Source organism: Sinocyclocheilus rhinocerous, unplaced genomic scaffold, assembly GCF_001515625.1.
Source record: "Sinocyclocheilus rhinocerous isolate Xijiao unplaced genomic scaffold, SAMN03320098_v1.1 scaffold227, whole genome shotgun sequence".
NCBI classification, from domain to species: Eukaryota; Metazoa; Chordata; class Actinopteri; order Cypriniformes; family Cyprinidae; genus Sinocyclocheilus; species Sinocyclocheilus rhinocerous.
Genome location: NW_015633170.1, coordinates 130,542 through 149,570, shown reverse-complemented (window position 1 = coordinate 149,570; position 19,029 = coordinate 130,542). Strand labels below are relative to the sequence as shown.

General features: G+C 36.6%; 2 protein-coding genes across 3 annotated transcripts in view; one reads left to right on the top strand and one right to left on the bottom strand.

The window, feature by feature from the left end:
- LOC107743248 (parapinopsin-like) overlaps nt 1-1,757 on the bottom strand; it is a 9,770-nt gene extending 8,013 nt beyond the window's left edge. Inside the window, exon 1 of the mRNA XM_016556390.1 lies at nt 1,424-1,757. Within this exon, the coding sequence (XP_016411876.1) occupies nt 1,424-1,757 (334 nt within the window). The remainder of the gene's footprint in view (nt 1-1,423) is intronic.
- A 4,100-nt stretch (nt 1,758-5,857) lies between these two features.
- LOC107743247 (voltage-dependent calcium channel subunit alpha-2/delta-3-like) overlaps nt 5,858-19,029 on the top strand; it is a 43,325-nt gene continuing 30,153 nt past the window's right edge. For both annotated transcript variants that reach the window (XM_016556389.1, XM_016556388.1), the window contains exons 1-5: nt 5,858-5,928; nt 6,954-7,035; nt 12,511-12,627; nt 15,098-15,157; nt 18,499-18,661. In XM_016556389.1, coding sequence (XP_016411875.1) covers nt 5,867-5,928; nt 6,954-7,035; nt 12,511-12,627; nt 15,098-15,157; nt 18,499-18,661 — 484 coding nt within the window. In that variant the 5' untranslated portion in view covers nt 5,858-5,866. The remainder of the gene's footprint in view (nt 5,929-6,953; nt 7,036-12,510; nt 12,628-15,097; nt 15,158-18,498; nt 18,662-19,029) is intronic.

The following is a 19,029-nucleotide window of genomic DNA, read 5'->3' as shown; positions in this document are numbered from 1 at the left end:
AATTACTGTATTTGCATTACTGTAAGGGGTAGGTTTAGGGTTGGGGTAGGTGTAGACATTAATAAAACACAATCTAGTAAGTAGAAAAAATTATTTATTGTTGGTTTCTGGCCGTACCTGTATCCCTATATCCACAACTGTGAATAACACATAATTACTGTATTTGCATTACTGTAAGGGTAGGTTTAGGGTTGGGGAAGGTGTAGACATTAATAAACCATAATTTGACAGGTAGCATTTTTCGTTGTCGAATTGTACTACCTACTGTTTTAATGGGAGGTTGCAAGATCTGACAGGGTAGCACAAATAGAACACATGCAGTCTTTTTAGTGAATAAAAAATAAAGTGCAGTGCAGTCCGATTCACGAACAAATACGAGAAAGAAAGAAAGGAACCGAATGTCTTAATGAATCATACATTATTATCACGAGGGAACGTTGCTGTTTGACTCATCTAATGAAACTTTGAAGGAATTCCATCAAAGTCAGGCGGCTATCAAACTTTTTTAAGGTAGGCCTATAGGCTTCTTACTTTCAGTGATAAGCAGGTTTTGTGTACCGGACGCTTTCACTTATAAATGGCAGTTTCCAATAAGCAGAACACGATTCGCGAATGAATTAAGGCCGTTTCACACTGAGCGCGATGCGAAAAAGTGAGGCGAATTGCCGACGAATGTTGCTTTACTTGCGTTACTAGGTGTCAGTCGGTCAAACGGGTTTGCTAAACGTCGAATCGACTCGCTATTCAGTCTGAACCATTCGGACAGTTCCTACGCACTGATTTGTTTGGAGCGGTTTATGCAGTAAAACACTATTTTAGAATGCAGAAAACGAAAAGAGCGCTGGATGAACTGAATTTCAAAACCCTACAAATGTCTCATTTGTCAGCCTATACGAAGAAGCTCTTTTTTAGGATCGCCTGTAGGAGCAGCTTGTGAACCAACAGGTTTGTTGTACAACAGTAGCTACACAGTACAAAAAAATGTATGATATTTCCATGTTTTTTGAACAGATGCCTTTGAAATGTATTACACTGTATGGTCCCACCACAGTTACTGTACTTTTAAATGTAATTTACAGTTCTAAATAATACCCTGATAGCACATGTACATCATGGAGACCTCTATTTGACGTCTGCATTTACATCTGTATTTTTTTAGAGTGTTGCTCATCTGCAATACCTCTATAGGACGTCTCCTATCAGATGTCAAATAAACATCTATTAGATGTCTTTAAGATGTTAACGGTTTAGAATGTATGTAAAACTAACATCTAACCGACGTCTGTCAGATGTTTGTACACAGCAGATGCTTTCCAGATCCAGTGATCTTTAACAGACTTCTTGCAGACGTAACGTGTGCTATCTGTCTAAATACAGTCTAAAATCATTATTTTGTGTTGGAATGAAACCAGAACAGACTTACCAAATAAAGCAACGCAAAATCCCTCCAATACACATCCGACCCGTCCCATAATGTAGTAGCCCAAGGCATTGGTCACCACAGATGGCACACTTCCTGTTAATGTGATGCCCAGGTCGGCCACGGCAAGGTTGACCAGGGCAAAATTCAGTGGTTGCCGCAGCTGTTTGTGCCGGAGGGTGACGACTATCACTGTAGCGTTCAACACGACAGCTGTGATGGAGAACACGGCCATGAGGAGGGACAGCGTGATGAATCCTGCCCAAGGCAGGGGCACCTTTGAACCAGGGCCATCGTGGATAGACGAGTCATTCAGGAATTCTGGGAAAGAGGCCATCCCCTCAAGCCTTAACTAAAAGTACAGATAAAGAACAGTTCCTCTAAAACGTTTTCTGTAGTTTTGGTAGTTTTCCAGTCAGTTTCAAGCTATCTTCTCTGCTGTGTCATTCAGGCTCATCAGACATGCACTTTCTGTCTGCACCTTCAAGTCGACAACACACAAAAAAGGGTTCTTATTCAGATTAGGTGCTGTAAGAAGAAAAGTCCCAAAGATCCAGACTTAAGACACAATAAGTCCTCCTGGGTGTGATCTCTGATCGAGCTCTTCCCTTGATTGCAGAAGAATGACTTGAAGTCAAGTTTAGAATAATTAAGATTTTTTAATGTTTTTGAAGAAACCTCTTATGCTCACCAAAACTGAACTTATTTAATAAGAAAATACAGTAAAACAGTAACAGTGCAATTTTGTTACAATTTAAAAGAAATTTTAATAATATAAATTTTTGTTCCTTGCTTAAAAATATTGTAAACACTGATAATAGCGAATGTTTCTTGGGCAGCAAATCAGCCTATTCGAATGATTTTTTTAAGGATTATGTAACCCTGAAGACTGGAGTAGTAATCACAGGAATAAATTCAAAATATATTAAAATGGTAGACAGTTATTTGACATTTTAATAATATTTCACAGTATTACTGTTTTTACTAAATATTTGATCAAATAAATGCAGCCTCGGTGAACATTAAGGACATAAAACTATTAGAAAACATAATTATTCCAAACATTTGACCCTGTATTGATTGATTAATTGATTTTAATGAATAAAACAAACAGCTACTTAAGTTTTTCATTGCTAATGATCATGTCTTGGATAAATAACAGCAATAAAGTAACTTGTATTTTTGACTTTACTTTAAATGTTTAAATTTACAAGTTTATTTCTCAAAGTATAGGTACTACACTGTATAATACTCTTGTATTATACAGTGTACCAGAGGCTGTACAATTTTGTACATCTTTTGTACACTGAAAGTGCACGTCACGTTACTCAAAAATTGCTACTTTCTCTCAGCTCTAAAAGTTTGCATTGAATTTTTATATTTTGGGGTCATGGCTTTGAAAAGAATGGCAAAATTGACCTAATTTACATCATTTCACATTGCATCAATGCATTAAATAATTGTATATTGTTGTTTAAAAGATGCTCCCAGGAATCTGTATCCATTCATAAAGGCGTGTGAGTGCCTGTGTTTATTATGACAGATTTTGTAAGAGGTTCTGCGATTAGCTGTGCAGAGTAACTCTCAGCACCTTCAGTGCCAGATGTCACATATGTCCAGTACTATATTTGACCCACTAAGAGTTTTAACTTCCATTAAGACGAGACAGAGATTACTGTGTTTGGTGCCCTGCATTAAAATAGACGAGAGTAAAGTCCAGCACAGACTAACCGGATTTGCTTCAAGAGTTGTTAAAACTATTGCTTCTGTCCCCAAAAGACCCATCATTTCTTAATCTTATTGTTGTCTTTGTCATTCTGATTTAAGCAGGACCACCAGGTCACCAGTGAATAAAGACTTGTATTTCTGGATGTGCATCTATAGCTTCAATGGATATACTGTAAATTAAGGTAAGGTGAAATAGATGTACTTTTAGAATTTTAGACAAAAGCTGTCCAATTGAACAAAAGGTTCATTTTAACCATTTTAATTTACATTGTTAAAAATATAGGACAAATTGAAGATAAGATTTTTAGTGCTTTTAAAAGTCTCATATCCTTTGCTCAATAAAAGTATTGATTTTTTTAACAAAAACCCACATTTTTCAATATGTGTGTGTGTGTGTAGATAGATAGATAGATAGATAGATAGATAGGTAGGTAGGTAGGTAGGTAGATAAATAGATAGATAGATAGATAGATAGATATAGAGCATTGCAATAGTACAGTATGGCAAATGTTCTTCAGCTCCAGTCACTGCTGCTTCTAGCTGAGTCTGTGATGTATGATGCATTTACCAGCTAATCATGACTGCACAGAGACGCAGGCTGTGTTCAGACAGATCCATCAGACCCCTTACCACACACACGCAGATGCACCTCATCATTTATGTGCTCGTGGTAATTAGAGGAACAAAAAAAGAGAATGAGAGAATAGCAATTAACTCCTGGATGCCATTGTTAAGCATCAGGCTCAAGAGGTCAGTGCTGTAGTAGTGGATGGTCATAAATCTTATTCACTTACTTTCTTTGAGTACTATCTGCTCTTTTATGGCATCTGTTGATGAGGAGCAGCTATGCTACTGATTTATTCTGTCTAACAGTGTGCATTGTGCTGAAGGAATAGTTTACCCCAAAATGAGATTTTTCTGAAAATGCACTCACCCTCAGGCCATTTAAGACGTAAATAAGTTTGTTTCTTCATCAGAACAGATTTGGAGAAATGTAGCATTCCATCACTTGCTCACCAATGGATCCTCTGCAGTGAATGGGTGCCGTCAGAATGAGAGTCCAAACAGCTGCATGATAAAAAACATACTGTAACAATAATACGTAAAAGAAAACTTTGTGTCATGTAGTATTAATTGAAGGGCTACAGTTATGTCTTTTACTTGTGGAGTATTGTGATATTTTTATCAGCTATCTAGACTCTCATTCTGACAGCACCCATTCACTGCAGAGGATCCATTGGTGAGCAAGTGATGGAATTTTACATTTCTCCATATCTGTCCCCATAAAGAAACAAGCTCATCTGCTGTACATCTTGGATGACCTGAGGGTGAGTACATTTTCAGCAAATTTTCATTTTTGGGTTAACTATTCCTCTAATGTGCATTTCAATGAAAATATAATATCTGAAATATGCAGAATCATATTTTACATACATGTATGACAACTCAGATAAGACCACTTGGAGGGCATAAATCATGTATATTTGTCTAATTTTGTCCGTTTTGAACTAGGTGTTCCAAACTATTTTACAAAAACTCTGATATTTGAAACGTGCTTTTGTGCTTTTGACTCAAAATCTTACATATATAACAATCTTACACATATAACAGTTTGTGACAACTAGCCCCGGTTAAATAAACTGCAAAGTGTGACCTAAACGGTTATAACCTCCAATATGCAGAATCATGCACTGCTGTTAGATAGGCTTTGAAAATTAGTCTTATATCAAGATGAATAATAATGTTAATATATGAAACGGTAATATTATTTTTAAATGACTAATAAATTAAAATACGTAATCTCGAAGCATATGCCCCATCACTGCTTGATATCAGAGCAAAAGCATCCCCAACCGGAGGAATGCGCGTGGCCGAGGGAAAGTTTCGCATCAGCTTCTCTCGTGTGCGCGCTCGCATGGGGAAACCGCACTAGGTTTACACACGAGCCTCACTGTCTCGATGACTTTCCAATCGCTTTTCCTCTCCCTAAACTTCTGCCTTTAGTACATGCACTGACCCGAAAGTGTCGTTCATCATAATATCAGCAGAGCCAGTAGTGAGAGCGCGCGCGTTAATTTGCTCATAATCAGCGCTGAGGAAAAAGGCTGAGTGCGCAAAATAAGCATTTAAACCTGGTTTTGTTCTGTATACCCCTAATGCAGGAATAAAAGCAAGTATCCCTGTCAAAGAGGTCGTGGGGTGTGTGACAGCTGGGCGGAGAGACTGAAACTCCGGAGGCAGCACGCGCGCCGGGGCGGCAGATGTGCGGCTGAATCGGCTCTCGCTGCTGTTTTTGTAACCGAGGGGAGAGAGACCGAGAGGAGGGGGAGTTCTAAAGAGTGCCCGAGCCGCCGGCTCCATTGCAGCGCAAGAAATTTTGGGCGAAGGATGCAGCGGAACCGGAGAATTCCTCTGATGCACCTCCTCTTGTGTGTGATGAGCGCGTGCTGGACGGTTGAACTAGGTGTTCCAAACTATTTTACAAAAACTCTGATATTTGAAACATAATTGTGCTTTTGACTCAAAATCTTACATATATAACAATCTTACATATATAACAGTTTGTGACAACTAGCCCCAGTTAAATAAACTGCAAAGTGTGACCTAAACGGTTATAACCTCCAATATGCAGAATCATGCACTGCTGTTAGATAGGCTATGAAAATTAGTCTTATATCAAGATGAATAATTCCTCTGATGCACCTCCTCTTGTGTGTGATGAGCGCGTGCTGGACGGTGCTGGAGGTGCGGGGGTCCCAACCGGAGATCCCCTTATCAGTGTGAGTAGAAGAGCATGCATGCACAATATTGAGAACAAGCCATAATAATTGTTCTTAACCTGTATGCATGTGTATAGAAAAAAAGTGAGGATAAAACTGTCCATTAGTTGTATTTTAAGAACCTAAAATTTCTAGAGTACAAATAACAGATGCATTTATAATTTATGCACATTGCAATGTATATAAATGGATGCAAAATACAGAGAAGCCTTAATAAACTGTAGGCTATTTAATCCATGAACATTTGTAGAGAGAGGGAGGCTACAGCTATCATTTATGATGACTTTGGTCGTATTTAAATGGATGTTATATCTAAAAAAAAGATTTTTTTAATAATTGATGTGTATTTTATTATATTTAAAGGTATGCAAAACAGAATTACTACATTTAATACTACAATCTATAATCATAAGTGTACTTAGAGAGAGGTTACAGCTATGCTTTGTGATGTTATTGCGCTATTATAATATTCTAGTTATCTCTAGAGTGCAAATATGAGAGGCTTTTATTATTTATGCACATTTTATTATATTTAAAGGTAAAAAGGCCCTAATAATCGCTGTTATATGTATACAGCACATATACAAATTGTCAGGTGATGTGCTTCATGTGATAAATCAACTGATTTGATTTGAGCCACAAATATAATTTACGGTAATATGATATAATCAACCTCACTACATTACATTACGCTAATGAAACTCATTTTTAAGAGTCAGATCATGTATACAATTAATTTGATGCAGGTTTTTACTTTTTACAGTGTAGAAAGAAAATACAGTATACGCTTTAATGGCTTAACTTTTTTGTCATACAGTAAATGAGAAACACAAGGGAGAAACTTGTGGATTTAACCTACAAACCTACATGCTCTTATATGGTCATGTACAGTACAATACAATGATTACAAACAGTTACTGCTTAACTTTAATGGTTTTATTTCTAATCTATCATTATAGTATTGCTAATAATGGTGACATAATGGGTAGTAATTTCAGTGATTGAATGGCTTCTTCCCCCAACAGGGTGAAACTCTGGGCTTCAGCGTTTGGTGGTGAAATAAAATCAATAGCTTCAAAATACTCAGGATCTCAGCTCTTACAGAAGGTATTTCCCCCTCTCTCTCTCGCTCTCTCTCACACACACACACACCTCATAAGAATACAGATGGCTTTGGTTTACAACATCCAGGTGTATAATCTGAGATGTGTGAGAGAGAAAGCAGGAGAGGGAGTTTTTGGATAAGGCCCATTACACTCGGTTTCTTTCCCCCCGATCTGTCTTTTGCATCCAAACACCTGTGTAGGACTAGCTGGAATAGACAAACAGAATAATTGAATAAATGTGTGTCTCTTTATAAATGACAAAGGAGCATCTGATGATGCACTACACACTTTAGCCACATGGTGGCAGCTGATATTATGAACTGAGTGCTTCAAATCTTTTCTGGTCATCAGGTTCAAATTTGTGATATTTGTGATATTGAGGCATTTTGAGACAAATGTTGTACATTTTTAAATGATTAAATTAATCATAATGTTCTATCAAAAATTACAAGATGTAAAAACAGGGAAATTACACACAGGCGCATAAAGCAGACATTTGACGCCATTACAACCCCCTTTTGTTATTTTTAATTTATTATTTGTCCATTCATATCCATTCATATTATGGAGTCTTTTTGGTACTGTAGATGGTTTATATTTACGTATGAACAATTCCATATTGATAACAATGTCAAAAGAGGAAAAAAGGCACATACACACATTGCAATATTAATATTTTATTATTAAAGTTCATATCTGTGCAGATAAAGGTCTCCACCTGGTTTCTTTGTTCCACCATACCGTGTTGTAGCTATTACTGCTGTTTGAATGCACTATGCGGTGGCGTTATATACTACAGAACACACTTCATTTCCTCTGGGTTTCTATTGAAGGAAAAACAGTGATGGATGTTTTGAGATAACCCTCTCTTTTCCTCTCGGTTTCTATTGAAGGAAAAACAGTGATGGATGTTTTGAGATAACCCTCTCTCTCTCTGAAGTATTAATAAGTCTCTTAGTGTTGGTGTGAGATAAGAGCACAGCTCTCACCATCAGTGCACATATTATCGTCGTAATTACCTCCTCACAGAATGTGTGTACGTGACTCTTTAACTGAACTAGCCCGGGTCTGTTTATAAAACAGCAGAAATTAATGAAACTCAGGCTTTGAGAATTACAGCTGAGTTTTTAAATGTATGTTAGTGAGTTATAAGCGTCTGTAAAGGTGTCTATCTCTGTGTGTGTTTGTGAGGGATATAATGAGAGAGATATTAAAGATAATTGAGTTCTTTTTGTCTACCTACAGTATACTGATTGTTTAACTAAAGCTGAGATTTTGGGTCTATCTTTAGCTACAAGGCCCTCACTTACAGAAAAAATCTATAGTGTAGTCAGAGCCATTACCGGTGTTGCATTTATCCACTGATCCGAGACCAATGTGGCTGATTTACCTTGCATAATTGTTAACTGAATTATTCACCCAAAAATGAAAATTCTCTTTGTTTACTCACCCTCATGTTGATCCAAATCCATTTGCTTTTATTTTTTTACTCTTCAGTTTACAGTAACCATGTCTGTCAAGCTCCAAAAAGGACAACATAAACTAGTCCATATGACCCATATGCTAAACGCCAAGTCTACTAAAGTGATAATATGAGAAATAGACTAAAATTTAAAGGGGTACCCATAAATGAAAATGAATGTACTTATATGCATGTCTTTCCCATTTTATGACTTTCTTCTGTGGAAAATAAAAGAAGATATTTTGAGAAATGTCTGTCTTTTTTTTGTTTTGTTTTTTTGCCTTACAATGGAAGTCAGTTGGCTTCAATATTGTTTGGTTCCCAACATTCTTCAAAATACCTTCCATTGCGTTTCATACAGGTTTGGAATGACATGAGGATGAATAAATGATTACAGTCTTCATTTTTTGGTTATTATTTACTGATGAATCTCATTTTCCATTGTGCATATTTAAACTAGTACATCATGTCCATTACAAACACAAAAAACAATGAAACTTCATGACAATGACATACAATCTGGCAATTTTGCATCACACCAGTTTTCATCTGAATATCTGAATACATATGTAAATTAAATTTCAGATCTTAGATGGAGATTATCAGATATCGACTTACATTTTAATTTGTTCCTTGTATAATACTATATGAAATATAGTGCATGAGCTGTAAAGAGAATTTTTTTGATGATTGTAAGACAAATTTGGCAGATGGGCAGCTGGGTAGATTACTTATAAATGCTAATCAAATTATAATCTGTTACTGATTTCAAATTACATAACATAAAGTGTAGTCAATAACAATGTATTAGATTTCACATTTTAGGTAAGACTGTTTATTAATTACTTTTAGATTTATTTTGACCTAATTTGTTTGTCACATGGAAGGATAATCTTGTGCCAATTTGATTTAGGCTTCAGAATGATTTTTATATCTATATATTTAAAAAGATTTCAAAGAAATTATCAATTAGGAGAATAAATTATGAACAAATTGCCATTGCGTGAATAACATGTAATCAATTAAGAAGTAATCTAATTATGAGTATTTTAAAAAGTAATGTAATTGAATTACAAGTGCTTACAAGTAATTTCTGGAATCTGATTGTGTAATCTAAATTACATGTAATCAGTTACAGTAACACTGTTTGTCTATTCTTTTAGTTATTTTTTGTGTGTGTTTGTGTGTGTGTGTTTATGTGATTTATGTAATGAGACATGAGAGAAATATGTATGTTTATCCATTTTTCTTTCTAGAAACTTATTTTTATCAGAAAGGCTTTTTTTTCAGGTGGAGTGGTGTAAGCCTGCAGGCGTCGATGCCTGAGTGTGTTTGAATAGTCTAACATCACAATGCCCGTTGAGTGCTGTTGCTTCAGGTGTCGCTTGTACTGCAGACTCAGCATTGTCTGAAGTGTAGTTCATTATCCAGACTCGCCCAGGCTTGACAACTTATTATCTTTCTCCTGAATTCTGACTCCATTTCAATTACCCTCCAACAATGCGTGGCCCTTTCGACAAGCCCCGCCCAGCCTCCCCAAAGCAGCCCACCCACAGCGCTCTGCCTCCACCAATAATACACACTGCAGCAGCAGTTCCACCAATTACGGCGACAAGATTGAGCTCGTTATCTAGAGAGGATTTGTCTTATCAGCCAATCAGAGCAGCCACTGTCAGAGAGAGGCGCACGACAGCGCGCTTATCTGAAGGCTTGTGGCACTAACTCGAATGAGACCGACAGCTGTATTAACGCAGAGACAATGCAAACCGTAGGTCATGGAGACTTGTAGAGTCCTCTTCTTACAGTCCCCTGTCTCTCCATCACTGTCTCTCGTCATTTTTTTTATTTTTATCTCTGTTTGTCTCGTCCCTCTTCCACAGCCACACATGACTGCCTCCTTCAGATTTGCATACGTCTAAATGTCCCAGTTCATCACTGTTTCACTATTTACTGATCACAGACAAATTAACTTGTCATGTTGCCAATGATCTGTTGAACTCATGTTTGGAGTTATCACACTATCCATTAGACCAAAGGAATAGATGATTATTTGTCCCCCACCATCATCATTAGCACTACTTGTGCTAAATATGTTGATTTGGTGAAGTTTAGTTTAAGTATTATGTCTGAATTTTTAAGATCTTTGAAGGAGATATTTGTTTTAGGATTTTCTATAGAGATTAACAAAGCAAAGACTTATAAGGTGTCCATTGAGATTATTTAAAATTCTTCAATGTGAAACACACACACACACACACACACACACACACACACACACACTTGTAAAGCTATCTTTCTGGGGACTTGCCGTAGACTTCTATTGTTTTTTTAATGACCTAATGATAGTCTATCCAGTATCCACTACCCCTTACAGAACCCTTTCTGCATTTTTACATTTTAGACAAGCATCATTTAGTATTTTTATAAAAAAAAAATCTTCAGGTTTTACTACCAAATGCCCCAATGGAGAAGAAACCTCTACACACACACAGGTTTGTTTTTGTGAAAAGTTGGGACATCCCATAGGCATAATGGTTTTTATACTGTACAGACCGTATATTCTATTGCCCTACACCAACCCTACCCCTAAACCTACCCCTCACAGGAAACTTTGTGCTATTTCAGATTTTCAATACACTCCATTCTGTGTGATTGATATGCGTTTTGAAAAGTGGGGACATGGGGTAATGTCCTGAAAAGTCACCTTCTCCTTCTTATACCTATGTCATACCCTTGTCATTATACAAATGTATGTCCTCATTTGTCACAAAAACGCACACACACACACACACACACACACACACACACACACACACAGGATGAGGCATGGAGCCAGTCAAAACACTCTGCAGAGGGTCTAGATCACCAGCAGGAGGCGCTTAGTTGATGAAACCTATTTGTCACCATTTTGACAGCCCCTCTTTCTTGTGCATGTGTACACTCTCACACACACACACACACACACACACACTCACACTCACACACACACACACACACACACACACACACACACACACACACACACACTCTCACACACACACACACACACACACACACACACACACACACACACACACACTTGTAAAGCTATCTTTCTGGGGACTTGCCGTAGACTTCTATTGTTTTTTTAATGACCTAATGATAGTCTATCCAGTATCCACTACCCCTTACAGAACCCTTTCTGCATTTTTACATTTTAGACAAGCATCATTTAGTATTTTTATAAAAAAAAAATCTTCAGGTTTTACTACCAAATGCCCCAATGGAGAAGAAACCTCTACACACACACAGGTTTGTTTTTGTGAAAAGTTGGGACATCCCATAGGCATAATGGTTTTTATACTGTACAGACCGTATATTCTATTGCCCTACACCAACCCTACCCCTAAACCTACCCCTCACAGGAAACTTTGTGCATTTTTAGATTTTCAAAAAACTTAATTCTGTGTGATTTATCAGCTTGTTTACCCGTGGGGACCTCAATTTAGGTCCCCACCGTGACACGAGTCCCCATGAGTCTGTGTGTATATTCAGGTTTAAGTCCCCACCAGAATAGAAAAACAGGTACACACACACACACACACACAAATAGCATCAATAGAAGTAAAGAATAAAATGATCTGCTGCATTAAAGAGTGCAAATATGAATGCAGTTAAATTAGTTATTTAATTTCTATTTGCTACTTTTTTGTTACAGCCTAATGTTTCCAATGTGCTTGTCTGAGAGATTTTTTTTTGTATTAAATGTTCTAATACATGCAATACTTTGACTATTACCAGACAATTGCTGCATTAAAATAGATAGGCCTATTTCAAGTATTGCTTTATTTGATATGTTAAATTACAGAAAACAGGTGCGTTATATTTAAAAGTATTTAAAGGTGTTTGTACTGTTCAAAGAATTTTTTAATCTACAAAATATCATCCAGTCTTGAATACACTGTCACAAAAAGTAGTCAAATGTCTGTCGTGCGTAAATTCATTGCGTAATATGACCCATTTATTTCTCTTTAGAAATACAAGGAATATGAGAAGTCGGTGCGAATAGAGGAGATCGACGGCGCAAAATTGGTGAAAAATGTGGCGCAGAATATGGAGGAAATATTTCGGAAAAAAGCGGAGGCCACACGAGTAAGTAACTTAAGTGGGGAAAAAACTGAATATGTTCTGCTGGCGACTTCCGTTTCATTTTTAAACTAATAGCCTTAGCGTACGCTTAATATTTTTGTTCATATAATTTGGAATGATTTTTATTATTAAAAGCTATTTTTCGAGTTATTTTACGATTTTTGCATGAATTTCTATTGTTTCAGTCAGCATTTTTCATCACTCATCTATTGTCTTGGATGCTGCAGCCGCAACAGCTTTATGTATTACTAACGTATAAAAATCCTCTCGATTAAAGCTTCTCTCTTCTATATGGAAGAACATATAGATTTTCCCGTTACAACCAGCTCATGCCGTTATTCTTCAGAGGGACACACGCGGTCCAGGCTTTAATTGCCTGTGTGTGTGGAGTGTGTGGAGGAGATAGGCTTATCTAACTCCTGCAGATACACACTGTCACTTTATGATGCAATGGAGTCGGTTTGCCATGAAAGGAAAAACCCATGAAATACACCTCATGCATTTGTAGCTTTCAACTGCATACTGATTTTATAAAATGCACGCGCGTATTTATGCGAAATAAATTTACACGTTTGTCGGATTTGAAGGGAGTTGATGCAATTTATACCACAGAAATCCAAGTGCATTGCAGCACATTTGATTTCGTTTGAAAATAATTCTACAAATACGGGAAAACATCATTTAAACATTTTTGTTTCATGTTTAGATTGGTTTTATTTTTGAATGGTTTCCTGCTGGCAATTTACCCGGAAATAGTTTATCTATCTTAAATATTTTTTGGTAAACAAACCACTAATGGTTTTGTTATATAACCTACTTGTGATATGTTAAATCTATAATAAATTGACAAGTGATCAAGCATCTTCTGTTCACAAGCATGACAGAGGAAATCTGCGCGCTGCCGCTGACTAACATATTTCACTAACATATTGTTTGAAAGCTGTTTAAAAGTTGGCATGGTTAAATAATTAACTAGGTAAAAAACTATAAGCTATCTTTCAGGGATGTCGATTTCTCTGAAGAACTCTGTCGTCTGTGTACTTTTTAGGGTGTAGCTAATTTAGCAGTTCAGCAGCAAACTAATAGTTAACTAAGCGTCATTTAGACTTTTAAAACAACATGGCTCAAATGTTAATGTTTTTAGAAAATATTTATGATTTAAATCTCTACCGAAACCAAAAATGCTTATTGCATGTTTGTTAAAGTTCAGACCGATTATAATGGCAACGGGAAAAAGCGTCGTGTTGTTAGGCCTACTTAAGTCCTCAGGTAAACGCGCTGGTCATGTTTGTTAAAAGTTCAGACCGATTATAATGGCAACGGGAAAAAGCGTCGTGTTGTTAGGCCTACTTAAGTCCTCAGGTAAACGCGCTGGTCATGTTTGTTAAAAGTTCAGACCGATTATAATTGCAACGGGGAAAAAGCGTCGTGTTGTGTTACTTACCTCCTCAGGTAAACGTGCTATTCCGGTCGCTAGCGCCGCCTGTTCGCCGAGAGGTGAAAATACGAGCTCTAACTAAATCGTGATTTAGCTTGTGTGGTTAATGAGGCGATTAAAAACACTATTGAACTGTATTTGTGTGTAAAAAGAACACGTAAGCCACCCCCAGCCTTTTGTTTTGACTGTCTTTTGGGGTCAAAACAAAAAGACGTGTCCATAGGCTAATTCGCACCCTGTTTGTATCTAAACATTAGGAACTCAACATGTTGCTGACATGCCTAAACAAATACTTTTTTTTCAGGAACATAACCTCATTTTATTATTATTATGTTTTACAGAGCAGCTTGGCTTATATTTCTAGTGGGTGTTTATAAATTGGCACAAAGCCTCGTTTTTGGTTATGTTGCTATAATTTCCTCGAAATGCGACAAGTATTAATTATTTTTCCTAAAGCGCTTTGTGGATTGGAAGCAATTATACCGGCATGTAACTAAAAATGCATGCCAGCAGTTTTCAATGACAACAAAACATACACTGTCCTACACACACACAACATTGTGTTTGCCGCAAGGCAACAAACCGCCATGTGATATATCTGTTTGCAAGCAGCAGGTAAACTAAACTCTTTAGTTTTTACTTTAAAGAGGTCGCCTTATACAATTACTTTCATAAATAATTCAGTATGACTATTTAATTCATAATTCTTTATGACTGGGTTTGTCACTTTTATTCTCTGGTGAATGTTGCTCAGGGTCAGTTTATTATTGAAAGTCAATATATGAGTTCATATATAATCAAAGGAATTTTGAAAGCATGTTAACTTATGATCAGATAAGCATTATAATATATAGTATATTTGTTAATGACTTATTGATGAAATATATGAAAGTTATAAAATGTGTTTTCATGTAGTTAGAGGCTCATCATCACAAATGTCTGCATCTCTGACAGCTCTCATAGCCCATTAAGATGAAATCTTTGTGTGTTGCCATCAATCATCTAAGTTTCTGCTGTTTTCTCTGTCATCTGTAGAGGCTCGTAGAAGCGGCAGAAGAAGCTCATCTCCAGCATGAGGAGAACCCTGACCTACAGGTGAGAGAGTTTGTACACTTGTACAGTTTGCTTCGTAGTATTATATGTGATGATTTCAGAACCATGGACAGTTCTTTGTTCAGAAACAAAGAAAAACCCAGTCGTTCTAATGCTCTGATGCCACTTTGTCAGAAATATCCAAACCCATCTAAAATGACATGCATATTCATTTTTAAAATGCTCCTATTGTCGTGGATGTTTCATAGGGTGTAATAGGAAATTGTATTGTGTTCTTTAGAATAGACTCTTAGGGGATGTTTTAATGGCAAAGCCCCTCACACTCCTTGCTGTAATCGTGTGGCCCTGCTTTATGCAAATATCCTGTACATGACCTCCAGCTTAGTTCTTGAAGTGAATTATTTTTATATATATATTTATGTGTTGGAAAGCCCTCCCCTCACTCCAGCCTCCGCACTCCGACTAAGATAAATGACTCAACGTTGGCTGCGCTATTCAGGGACAAATGGAAAATTCACTGAAGCAAAATATGTTTAAAATAATGGTATCCCCCCTCAGTAATGAATTCATGCGCTCACACTGTTATACGTGGGAATACATTTCCAATGATTCATAAATGTTTTTTTATTCACGTAACTAATTATAGTGAAAGAGTCAGATTGCAGCCTCTATATTTCTGTATGTGGTTTTTGTAACAGAAATCTTCTTGCTAAACAGAAGGATGCTTATTTTAGAGCTTCAAACTCTTTATTGTAACTAGTGCTGTCAAACGATTAATCGCGATTAATCACATCCAAAATAAAAGCTTTTGTTTACATCATATATGTATGTGTTCTGTGTATCTTTATGTATATATAAATACACACACATACAGTATATATTTTGAAAATATTTACATGTATATACATTTATATATTTATATTCTTATATTTTATATTATACATAAATATATTTAATACATAAACATAACATATTTTTCTTAAATATATACATGCTTGTGTTTGTATTTATATGTACATAATAAATATACACAGTACACACACATATTATGTAAACAAAAACTTTTATTTTGGATGCGATTAATCGTGATTAATCGATTGACAGCACTAATTGTAACACATTTAGTCATATTTATACACTCATAAATTTAATACTCTTTCACTCCTTTTTTAAAATAATTTCTAGGCCTAACATTTCTCTGTGTATGTATGTATATATTCTCCATGTATGTATGTAAATATCTATCTGCATATTTATTATAGGAATAAATATAAGAAATTCCTAAAATAATTTGTAGCCCTAATATCTCTGTAGTCAGTAGACCTTGAAAAAGTAAATAAATAAAAATATTGCTGTCTATATATATAATAATGTTATTTTTAGTGTGTGTGTGTGTGTGTGTGTATATATATCTATATATATACACTGTATATATATATAGTGTATATACATTTTTCTTTCATTTAAATATTGCTGTGTAAGAATGATTTATTAAAAGAACATTGTTATTGATTTTGATGTCGATACAGGAATAAATAAAAGAATAAAAAATAAATGAATTAATTACAAATACATAATAACAAAGCACCAAAAATATAGGATATGACATGGATGTTGTTATTGTTGAATTTTTCCCCCCGCCTTAGTGTAAGTATATACAAACTAGTCTGGCCGAGAGTGAATGTTTCTAAAGGTCTGGATGAAACGGTTCTGACCCGTGACTCTTTGAATGAGGAGTTCTGACTCAGAACCCACTGAGACCGGGATTCGGTCGGGTGTGCAGCACCTGCTCCTGCTGTTTGTTGATAACCCTCAAAAGCTTGTCGCAGTGCTGTCAGAAATGCTGAGTGTGGAGCGTTTCTCCTCTCGACTCCACTCCCCCTCCGCCCCTCCAGGGGTGTATCACCGGAGCGCCCAGCCGTGGTATGAGCTGTCATTGCTGGGCTTTGTACTGATGCCCCCCTCCCCAACAGGAGCTGTAGTCAAGTGCATACACACATACACACACCGCTCTACTGCACGTTTCTCTTTGTATGTGCTGAAGGAACTGTCTCAACAGACCCCTAGTAGCAACACCCTGTTAAAGTAGGTATCCAGAGGATACATAGGAGGAGTGGTGCCCAAGGCGGAACCGGGGTTTTAAACCACTCAGAAAGAGCACGAAGCTGTTGCGCGTAGCTCTTACCGTACAGGATTTTAGAAAAGTGGGCAAAGCATAACGGAGCAACAGGAGCTGTAGTCAAGTGCATACACACATACACACACCGCTTAATGGTAAACACAAAGGTGTTACCAAGTACACTCACCTAACAGATAGATAGCCTCTTTTCACAGAATGACCTCTGGTCCAGTAAAGTGAGAGGTAGTTTAATCACGCAGGGCCTCTGGACACAATCTAAATGTTCTTCGTCCGTTATCCTTTATAGTTCGACTGGGGCAACAGTGAGAAATGTTTGTGTGTGTGCGTAAACTGATATTTTTAATGGTTTAGTTGCACCATTTTTTTTTAATCTCACAGAAGTGTTTGAATCTGTGCCCATATTTGACAAAGTCTGCATTCAAAAAGTCAGAAATTTCTATATGATCATTTTTAGAGAAACATCAGAGCCAAAGTTGATACTTAAACATTACAGATTTCTGTGAAGTCCCTGTTAGATTATATTTATTAATGTTTGTTTAATCACCATTTATGTGATCAAAAATATAGCAAAAACAGTCATATTATTACACTTGTAAAGATTTTTTAAAATGTTTTAAAATGTAATTTATTCCTTGTGATGCAAAGCTGAATTTTCAGCATAATTACTTCAGTCTTCGGTGTCACATGATCCTTCAGAAATCATTCTAATATGCTGATTTGCTGCTCAAGAAATATTTCTTCTTATTATTAATGCTGAAAACAGTTGTGCTGCTCTGAAATTTTTGTAATACATTTTTTTTCTGGATTTTTTGCTGAAAATAAATAGAGATAACTCTTACTTTTTCCTTGGAATGCACGCTTCAAACAGAACAGTCAATGAAGACGAAGAAGAGAATGATGTGTGCTCCCGGCGCCTATTTATACTGTAGTCGCACCGGTAGTGACGTCATGGCTGTCGCCGGCCAACGAGTTGGTGTTTTTTCAATGTATGCTTCAGACACGGGTCACGACGAGGCGTTCCCCATAGCGACCCCTAGAGGACGCAGTTCGAAGTTCCCATGAAAGGGTACCGCATATGTATGAAATAGAAAACTTTTGTTGCAATTTAAAAAAATCTTACTGACCACAAACTTTTAAATGTAAAAGTGTACTGTAACATAATAAAATGAATATTAATAATATGTAATAATATATATATATATTAATAATAATAATTTTTATTTTGCTCATTTTTCTCCAACAGTACGAGTATTTCAACGCAGTGCTTATAAATGAGGTGGATGAAGACGGGAACAGTGTGGAGCTGGGAGGAGAGTTTCTCCTGGAGCCCAACGATCATTTTAATAACCTATCCGTCAACCTCAGCCTCAGCGTGGTGCAGGTGCCAACCAACATGTACAATAAAGGTAATGCATTCTGTTTTTACCTGGACATACAGGATATGAGGTGTGATTCAACCAACATGACACGTTGATTGGTTGATGGCAGTACAAGAACACGCACAGTCCCAAAACTGGTTACTATCCTGAGCAGCAGGATGAGAAAAACATCAGTCCTTTCATGCTTTTAAGAGCCCTCTGAAAATTGAGAATTGGTAAAACATCTGATATAATGTAATGAAATGTTTTTGATTTATATGTTGCCTGCAAGAAGTGTATTTTGTCATCAGAATGGTTATCAGTGGAGAAAGATGCTTTGTGCAACAAAATGATGCAGTTCACCATCTACCAGCAGCAGGGGCGTAGCCATCATTTCAGAAGTGAGGGGGACAGAA